Here is a 10,394-nt window from a genome sequence, read left to right as displayed (position 1 = left end):
CTGTCACAGCACACACCAGATGGCCTCCTTATTTAAAGGTTTTCCCGCCCATGTTGTTGATGATGCCCTCCAGGACATCTCATCCACTTCCTGCATCTCTGCCCTTGAACCCCACCCCTCCAACCACACAAGGACAGAACTCTCCTGGTCCTCACCTTCCACCCCATCAACCTCCATTTACAGCGCATCATCCTCCACCATTTCTGCCACTGACCAATGGACCCCACCACCAGAGATATATTTCCTTTTCCATCCCATCTGCTTTCCATAAAAACCGTTCCCTCCGCAACACCTTCGTCAGGTCCATGCACCCCCCCCCTCTCCCCCACCAACCCACTGTCCCATCCCGGCACCAGCCCCATGTCACTGCAGGAATTGCAAAACATGCACTCAAACCTCCCCCTTCACCTCTGTCCAAGTTCCCAAAGGATCCTTCTGCATCCATCAAAGTTTTACCTGCACTTCCACACATGTCATTTACTGTGTTCATTGCTCCTGATGTGGTCTCCTCTACACTGGGGAGACAGGACGCCTACTTGTAGAGGGCTGCAGCGAACATCTCCAGGACACCTGAACCAACTAACCCCACTGCCCTGTAGCTGAATACTTCAACTCCCCCTGCCGCTCTGCCAAGGACATGTAGGTCCTGGGCCTCCTCCATCACCACTCCCTAACCACCCAATGCCTAGAGGAAGAACGCCTCATCTTCTGTCTTGAGACCATCCAAGCCCACGGCATCAATGTGGATTTCACCAGTTTCCTTTTCCCCCCTCCCCCTCCTTATCCTAGTTCCAACTATCCAATGTGGGCGACACGGTGGCACAGTGGTTAGCACTGCTGCCTCACAGTGCCAGAGACCCGGGTTCAATTCCCACCTCAGGCTACTGACTGTGTGGAGTTTGCACATTCTCCCTGTGGCTGCGTGTGTTTCCTCCGGGTGCTCTGGTTTCCTCCCACAGTCCAAAAATGTGCAGGTTAGGTGAATTGGCCATGCTAAATTGCCCGTAGTGTTAGTTGCAGGGGTAAATATAGGGGAATGGGTCTGGGTGAGTGTGCTTCGGTGGGTCGGTGTGGACTTGTTGGGCTGAAGGGCCTGTTTCCACACTGGAAGTAATCTAATCTGCTCTCATGATCTGTCCTACCTGTCCATCTTCCTTCCCACCTATCTGCTCCACCCTCCTCTCTGACCTATCACCTTTACCCCCACCTCCATCTACCTACCCCACTCTCAGCTGCCTCACCCCCTCCTATTTATTTAACCCCCCCCCCCCAAGCTCACAGCCTCATTCCTGATGAAGGGCTTTTGCCCAAAACATCAATTTTCCTGCTCCTCGGATGCTGCCTGACCTGCTGCGCTTTTCCAGCACCACACTGTCAACTCTAATCTCCAGCATCTGCAGTCCTCACTTTCTTCAATTGGGTTGGGCGATCAGCTATGTGATGAATGGTGAAACAGGCTCTAAGGGCCGGATGGCCTCCTCCTGCTCCTATTTTTGTATGTTTCTATGTTTCTTCAGTCAAACTCGTCCATACCAACTGAATATCTTAAATTAATCTAGTCGCATTTGCTGCGTATTGGCCCATATCCATGTTATCCCTTCCTATTCTTATATTCATCCAGATGCCTTTTAAACATTGTAATTGTACCAGCCTCCATCACTTCCTCTGACAGTTCATTCCATACACACACCACCCGCTGCATGAAAACAAAACCCTTAGGTCCAATTGAAATCTTTCCCCTCTCATCTTAAACCTGTGCCCTCTAAGTTTTGGACTCCACAACCCGAGCAGAAAGACCTTGACTATACATCCTATACATGCCCCTCATGATTTCATCAATCTCTCTAAGGTCACTCCTCAGCCTCCCATGTTCCAGGGAGAATAACCACATCCTATTCAGCCTCTCCCTATACCTCAAACCTTCCAATCCCGGCAACATCCTTGTCAGCCTTTTCCTAACCCTTCCGAGTTTAACACCATTATTTCTATAGCAGGGAGACTAGAACTAAGAGAGTTTCCAGGAACAATGATTTTTCGCGTGTATAGACAGGCAATGTGGCTTGATGTATGCAGTGCTTAGGAAGCGTGATATACGCAGAATAAAGCAGCGTGCATGACAGGCACCCTATCTACAAATATTCACTCTCCCTATCACGGACGCTCAGTAGCACCAATGTGTGACATCTAAAAAGTCCATTACAGATAGTCACAAGCCTCCTTATACAGCACCTTCCAAGCCCAGGACGTGTTTCATCTGGAAGCACAGCATATATATATGGAAACGTCACTAAGTTCCCTTCCATGCCACTCCTGACTTGAAAATATATCATTTTCACTGTCATTCGGCCACAATGCTGGAACACCACCACCGCCCCGCCCCCCAACTACACATCATTGAGTGACTCCGCCCCTAACGGTCCACTGTAGTTGAAGAATGTCGCTCACACCACCTTCTCAAGGGCAATTAGTGACAAGCAATAAATGCTGGACGAGATAGCACAGCTCACGATCCCAGAATGCTTTCCCCCCTCTAACCTAAGTAAACCTTTACTCTAGTCAGGAAGGTATCAGTTTGGAGAAGCAATCACAATGTGCTAGCCACTCTTCCGAAAGTTTAATCCATATTTCCCTTGGGATCACTGCGGAAATCGGATTCATGCAGCCCTTTTACGGGCTCTGATTCGATTCGCAATGAGTCACCTCCTTGTTATAAAAGGGCATGTTTAGGAACCCCTGGTCGGCATGGATGAGTTGGGTTGAAGAGCGTGTTTCCGTGCTCAATGACTCTATACGAACAGCATCGATTTACGAGAATAATATCAGCGCTGCTCACCCGGTACCAGTCTGGAAAACGGTACACATTGAAAGTGGGCAATATGTTGTTTTCACAATAATGGAATGCTGGTTATAAAGCTGTTCCTTCGGTCTCAGCCCGGATACAATCGGGGCTCCCTGGTTTAAGCCCCGGTCCATGACTGGAATCTTGTTCTTTGTATCCACATGTTGATCTGCAATGATTTAGATTTAGATTACTTACAATGTGGAAACAGGTCCTTCGGCCGAACAAGTCCATACCTATAGCAGGACGAGCGACCCACCCAGACCCATTCTCCCACATTTACCCCTTCACCTAACACTATGGGCAATTTAGCACGGCCAATTCACCTAACCTGCACATTTTTGAGCTGTGGGAGGGAACTTTGGGGTCATGCGGAAGAGTACACTTGATCCGACCTTTGATCCCTGCACGTTTTTTCCCTTCGGGAGCCTGAATAATAAGAAGTCACGATAAAATTGACTCGCTTTGACAGGAATTAGAGAGACGAAAATGAAGGCTGCATTTGATGTTCGATTAATTGTTTTCTTGGATTCCTGTGTTGGGATAGATTCATAATTATTAAGGACTTAGCATACAATCAAATTATTGCTGTCTTTTGATCGACCTGATTGCATGTATAGATGTAAGCTTTTAAAATGTTCCAGTTTAAATCGGCAACTCTGCAAACAAAAGGTAACTTTTACAAACGGAAGTTTCCACCGCGACGACCATTTGTTTTAAAAATAACCGAAGTCCAAACAATTTCTATCGTTTTATCACATGGGAGGTATGAACAGGAATAAACAAGCTTTCTCAATTGAGACAAGTGCAGTTTCGGAAATCACATACAGCTCGATCTCGAGATCCTTGTCCGAAACGGAGTTGCCTGAGTCTCATGTTTGACCCCACAGGAGTAACGCTCGTGTAAATTCCACTCTGAGGCTGACAGGGTCAGATAACTGGATTAGTGGTGCTGGAAGAGCACAGCAGTTCAGGCGGCATCCGAGGAGCAGTAAAATCGACGATTCGGGCAAAAGCCCTTCATCAGGAATACGGGCAGAGAGCCTGAAGCGTGGAGAGATAAGTGAGAGGAGGGTGGGGGTGGGGAGAAAGTAGCATAGAGTACAATAGGTGAGTGGGGGAGGGGATGAAGGGCAGAGGAAATGACCTGGGAGTTGCAGTGGGAGAGGGACTCCCTGAGATTCTTGTAGAGAGAGGAGGATGTTTTTACCTAGTTGATTTTAACCCTACTGCGAATCCTCTTGCAAGGATGCCTGTCTTGAAGAAGTTTTCCTCCTCTCTCTACAAGAATCTCAGCGAGTCTCTCTCCCACTGCAACTCCCAGGTCATTTCCTATGCCCTGCAACCCCTCCCCCACTCACCCATTGTACTCTATGCTACTTTCTCCCCACCCCCACCCTCCTCTCACTTCTCTCTCCACCCTTCAGGCTCTCTGCCTGTATTCCTGATGAAGGGCTTTTGCCCGAAACGTCGATTTTACTGCTCCTCGGATGCTGCCTGAACTGCTGTGCTCTTCCAGCATCACTCTAATCCAGAATCTGGTTTCCAGCATCTGCAGTCATTGTTTTTACCTAGAGTCAGATAACTGCTCACACTGAACGTGTTGTCCGTCTCCTGCTGGATCCGACTGGTCTCTACACCGTTCCTCCTGACACTGCCATCTACCGTCCACTCAATCTCCACAGCGCCCGGGCTAAAACCGCTCACCAAACACACCAGGGTCGCTGTGTTCTTTTCCGTGATTTGAACCGATGAAGGCGGAAGGAGGGAAACTGATGGTTTCCGCGGACCTGTTAAAAATAAATTAGGTTCATATGAGTTAAGGGACTGCGTCTTTTAAACAGGAGATTTCTTCAAAGATAATACAATTTAAAATATGTCCATCCATGGAATACAATAAATAGTTATAGAGATGTACAGCATGGAACCAACCTGTCCATGCCGACCAGATATCCCAACCCAATCTAGCCCCACCTGCCAGCACCCGGCCCATATCCCTCCAAACCCTTTCTATTCATATACCCATCTAAATGCCTCTTAAATGTTGCAATTGTACCAGCCTCCACCACTTCCTCTGGCAGCTCATTCCATACACACACCACCCTCTGCATGAAAAGGTTGCTCCTTACATCTCTTTTATATCTTTCCCCTCTCTCCCTAAACCTGTGCCCTCTAGTTCTGCACTCCCCGATCCCAGGAAAAAGACTTTGTCTATTTACCCTATCCATGACCCTCATAATTTTGTAAACCTCTATAAGGTCACCCCTCAGCCTCCGACGCTCCAGGGAAAACATCCCCAGCCTGTTCTGCCTCTCCCTATAGCTCAAATCCTCCAACCCTGGCAATATCCTTGTAAATCTTTTCTGAACCCTTTCAAGTTTCACAATATCTTTCCGATAGGAAGGAGACCAGAATCGCACCCAATATTCCAACACTGGCCTAATCAATGTCCTGTACAGCTGCAACATGACCTCCCATTCCTGTACTCAATACTCTGACCAATAAAGGAAAGCATACCAAACGCCTTCTTCATTATCCTACCTACCTGCGCCTCCACTTTCAAGGAGCTATGCATGCGTTTCAGTATATAGTTTAATCCGAGAAAGGTTGAAGGTGACAGACTGGTTGGGTTTTCGTTTTGAAGAAGCAAAGCTGAGATTCAATGATAAGCTGCAGTGATACATTGGGTAGGACCGAATTTACAGAGAACAAAACAATTTATGTCTTTTCTAGTTTCTTAATGGCAGGCAGAATAACGCAATATCTACAACACTTTATACAGCTCCATGGCTCTCTATTGAGATATCAAGGTGCCGGCAACCATCAAATAGCATTATGAAAACATGAACCTATGTTAAAATTGTTCTGAAGTGCTATCATGTGAAGAAATTGTGACCATTTTGTTATAAGTGATACAGTCAGCTTTTGCTCATGTAAAACAAGTAACTGATGGACATCTCCCATCTCTCCTTGATATTACGATGGCATTACACCCTTACTAACAATAACCATTGGATTACAGTTGAGCAGGAATTGAACTGGAGCAGCCATATGATTACAATAGCCACAGATGCAGGGCATAGACTGGGAAACTTCCAGCGAAATACGCACTTTCCGATTCCCCTAAATCTTGTCGGCCATTCAAATGCAGCTTCAACAGTACTCCAGCAGCTCCACACCAGGCACCCCATTTATCATCTTAAACACTGTATCATGTACAAAATGTTTTGCATCAATTCACCAAGGTTTGGACAACTGCATCCTCTGCCACCCGGAAGGACATGGATAGCAGATATGTAGGTATAAAACCACCTGTAAGTTGCCTCCAAGACATACGCCAACCTGTTCTGGAGCCATATTACCGTTTATTAATTGTGGCTGTCTCTAACTGCAGAAGCTCCCTCTACGTTTACACCCCAGGAACACACCCTCATGAAATCTGCTCGCCACCACGTTCTCCAGATCAATTAGGGATGGGCAGTGGACGCTAATCGAGCCAGTGACACTGCCTTACACCAGCCTCCTCCACCCCTCCACCTCTCCTAAACCCCACCCCGCCACACATACAGACACATCGCGCGAAAGAATGAGAGATTAAGAAGACATTTTTAATCCTGAAATCAACAGATATGCCAACAGAAAAGTATAAATAGATTGTCCGCCCTGTAGCAGCCGTTTTACTCCTCCAACGAATCTTTAAATCTCACGATTTGGAGATGCCGTTGGTGGACTGGGGTGTACAAAGTTAAAAATCACACAACACTAGGTTATAGTCCAAAAAGTTTAATTGGAAGCACTAGCTTTCGGAGCGTCGCTCCTTCATCAGGAAGCTCCGAAAACTAGTGCTTCCAATTAAACTTTTTGGACTTTCACCTAGTGTTGTGTGATTTTTATCTTAAAATCTCACCAATGAGCGCTCCTTGAATGGGAGGTTTAGATCTAGATTACCTCGAGCAAGAAGTATGTCTACAAGATGTTCTGCGGGGTTAGGTATATTATTAAAGATTCCCAATTCCACTAAGGCTGCTCAGAATTGTAACTTCTGTTTCGCCCTTCGCTGATCACTGATATTGAAATAACCAGTAAATGAGATCAGATTCCCACAGCCTGTATGTAGTGCACATTCTCAATGCACTAAACTACCTGAAAATGTCAATAACCCGAGTGCAATAGGATCAGGTATTTCGTGCTCCTGAGCTCACGCTCACCTCTGCGTTCATTTTAACCACACTCTGCGCTGTTTCACCAGGATTTGTTTGTTACAGTAAAGTCCGGGCTGGTTTCATTGCCACTTTGCACACACCTCTTTAGATAAGTGTTTCCTGCCTTATTTGCTGTCGTCTTGTGAAATCAAAGCTTTCCATTGGGTGCTCCGCAATTAGCCAACAGGCAACAAATGAAGCAATTCCTAGTTGCTTTAACTACACCCAACGCGTTCAGTTTTTCCATTGCAACTCAAAGCTGCTATATTCAATGCAACAATAGCCGCAGCTAACAAAGCTGAACTCCTAACGTCTTCCACCCCTCCAAACACAATAAATACAGCGGCCCCCTTGTCTTCACTTTCCACTCCTCCTGCATCCGCATCCAACCGATCATCCTTAAACACTTCCGCCAACTCCAATTAGACCCCACCGACTCAGAACATCTTCTCCTCCCCACCCCTCTCTACCTACCGCCAGGACCGTTCCCTTTGCCACACCTTGGTTTGCAACCCACTCCTCACCAGCCTCCTGTGACAGCTACCCGATGAAGGAGCAGTGCTTTGAAAGCTGGTATTTCCAAATAAACCTGTTGGACTGTAATCTGCTGTTGTGTCGCCTCACACATCGAGTTCGCCCCCTGCTGTTCCATTCTATGATGCCTCCCTTCCTGCTTCAAAACAGTTTCTATATCACCGTTGTGAAAAACCAATCGTTCTGTCCTTTGACCAATATTCCTTTACTGAGTCGCTGTCACTGCTGAATCACCGCTGTCACCAGCTGATGTGGCCATTGACTCTCTGGACTTCTCAGAGGTGAAAGTTTGTAATTATTAGATGCAACAACTAATTTTCTTGTTCAGTCTTGATTTTTATTGTTTCAGCTAGTGACATCCTCCTTGTTCATCCGAACATTAGATTGAGTACTGTTGGTGATCCCCAAATTGCCTTGTTTGGGTGAGCTAACTCAGGAACGTTTCCTGTAAATGTCACGCAGCAGTTTAAAAAAGGGTGTAGGCAAAAGGAAGGTGACTATGAGCCAATTAGCTTAACATCTGTAGTCAGGAAAATGCTGGAGGCTATCATTAAAGAAGAAATAGTGAGACATCTGAATGGAAAATGTTCGATCAGGCAGACGCAGCATGGATTCAGGAAGAGGGGAGGTCATGTTTGACAAACTTGCTGGGGTTCTTTGAGGATGTAACAAGTGTGGCCAATGGAGGGGAACGGGTTGATGTTCTATACTTGGATTTCCAGAAGGCGTTTGATAAGGTGCCACACAAAAAAAAACTCATCCATGAGATAAGAATGCATGGAGTTGTGGGAATGTACTAGCATAGATAGAGGACTGGTTAACCAATAGAAAGCAGAGAATTGGGATAACTGGGTGTTTCTCTGGTTGGAGATCAGTCCTGAGTGGAGTGCCACAGTGGTCAGTGTTGGGCCCACAGCTGTTCATGATATGTATAAATGGTTTGGAAGAGGAGACTGAGTGTAATGTATCCAAGTTTGCTAATGACACTAAACTGAGTGGAAAGGCAAACCGTGCAGAGGATGATTTAGATAGGTTAATTGAGAGGGCATGGGTCTGGCAGATGGAGTACAATGTTGGTTAATGTGAGGTTATCCATTTTGGGAGTAAAAATACTAGGTCAGATCATTATTTAAAGTGTGAAAGCTTGCAGCATGCTGTTGTGCAGAGGGACTTAGGAGTGCTCGTACATGAATTGCTGAAAGTTGAGTTGCAGGTGCAACAGGTAATCAGGAAGGCAAGTGAAATATTGGCTTTCATTGCGAGAGGGAGTGTATTTAAGAGCAGGTAGGTACTGCTGCAGTTGTACAAGGTGTTGGTGAAGCTCCCACCTGGAGCACCCCCCCCCCCCCCCCCCCCACACCCACACCTGGAGTATTGTGTACAGTGCAGTATTGTGTGCAGCTCTGGTCTCCTTACTTGAGAAAGGATATACTGGCTTTGGAGGTGGTGCAGAGGAGATTCACCAGGTTGATTCCAGAGATGAGGGAGTTACACTATGAAGAGAGGTTGAGCTGCTTGGAACTATACTTGCTCGAATTTAGGAGAATGAGAGAGGATCTTATAGAAACATATAAAATTATGAAAGGGTTAGATAAGATAGAGGCAGGCATGTTGTTTCCATTAGTGGGTGAGACACAGACTAGTGGAATTGGCCTCAAGATTATGAGGAGTAGATTTACGACAGTGGTAAGGAGGAACAGCTTTTCCCAAAGAGTAGTGAATCTATGGAATTCTCTGCCCAAGGAAGCAGTGGAGACAGCTTCATTAAATATATTCAGGACATAGTTAGATGGTTTTTCTATGGTAAGGGAATTAAGGGTTATGGTGATAATGCAGGAGCTGAGACAATGGATAGATCTGCCATAATGTTAATGAATGGCAGAGCAGGCTCGACAGGCCAAATGGCCTACTCCTGCTTCTATTACTGTGAAACTATGAAACAATGACTGGGAGCAGGTTCTGAGATGTCACAAAGCCCTCAGAATCTGGGTCTGATATATGAGACTATGGTTTCAGTATTTCTGCATTGGGAATTTGCACCCCTAGTTGTGAGAATACACTCAAGCAAAGAGCACACTGTAGGTTAAAGCTTTGCACTTGGTTTCTAATTATCATTCAGAGAAAAAACAAACCTGCGGGAATACTTGCAGTAAACCTTCAGAACAAATCACATGCCCGATTCAAAGTGAAGTGATCTGAAACTAGGCATGAATGCTCTGCTCAACGTCACAAGGATTGGTGCTGGGTCTACTGTTTTTGGTCATTTATATAAATGATTTGGATGTGAACATAGGTGGTATAGTTAGTAAGTTTGCAGATGACACCAAAATTGGAGGTGGAGTGGACAGCAAGGAGTACAACAGGATCTTGATCCAATGGGCTGACGAGTGGCAGATGGAGTTCAATTTGGACAAATGTGAGGTCCTATGTTTTGGAAAGACAGGACTTATATAATCAGGCCAGGACTTATATAATTAACGTTGAGAGTGTGTTGCTGGAAAAGCACAGCGGGTCAGGCAACATTCAAGGAGCAGGAAAATCAATGTTTCGGGCCGGAGCCTTTCATCATTCATCATGATGGGCTCCGGCCCAAAACGTCGATTTTCCTGCTTCTCGGATACTGCCTGACCCACTGTGCTTTTCCAGCAACACACTCTCAACTCGGATCTCCAGCATCTGCAAACCTCACTATCTCTTTATAAACTTAATGGGAAGATTCTGGGGAGTGTTACTGAACAAAGGGACCTTGGACTACATAGTTTCTTGAAAGTGGAGTCACAAGCAAAGAGAGTAGTGAAGAAGGCATTTGGTATATTTTC

General features: G+C 46.0%; 1 gene segment (V, D, J or C); it reads right to left on the bottom strand.

Annotated features, from left to right (window-relative positions):
* Positions 1 to 3,659: 3,659 nt before the first annotated feature.
* On the bottom strand, positions 3,660 to 6,196 carry LOC140487645 (immunoglobulin lambda constant 7-like). The segment is given in 3 exon segments: positions 3,660 to 3,760; positions 4,411 to 4,629; positions 6,163 to 6,196. Coding segments are annotated over 3 exon segments (354 nt in total).
* Between the last annotated feature and the right edge of the window lie 4,198 nt (positions 6,197 to 10,394).

Source organism: Chiloscyllium punctatum, chromosome 17 (assembly GCF_047496795.1).
Source record: "Chiloscyllium punctatum isolate Juve2018m chromosome 17, sChiPun1.3, whole genome shotgun sequence".
Taxonomy (NCBI): Eukaryota; Metazoa; Chordata; class Chondrichthyes; order Orectolobiformes; family Hemiscylliidae; genus Chiloscyllium; species Chiloscyllium punctatum.
This window is presented reverse-complemented; position numbering and strand designations above follow the sequence as displayed.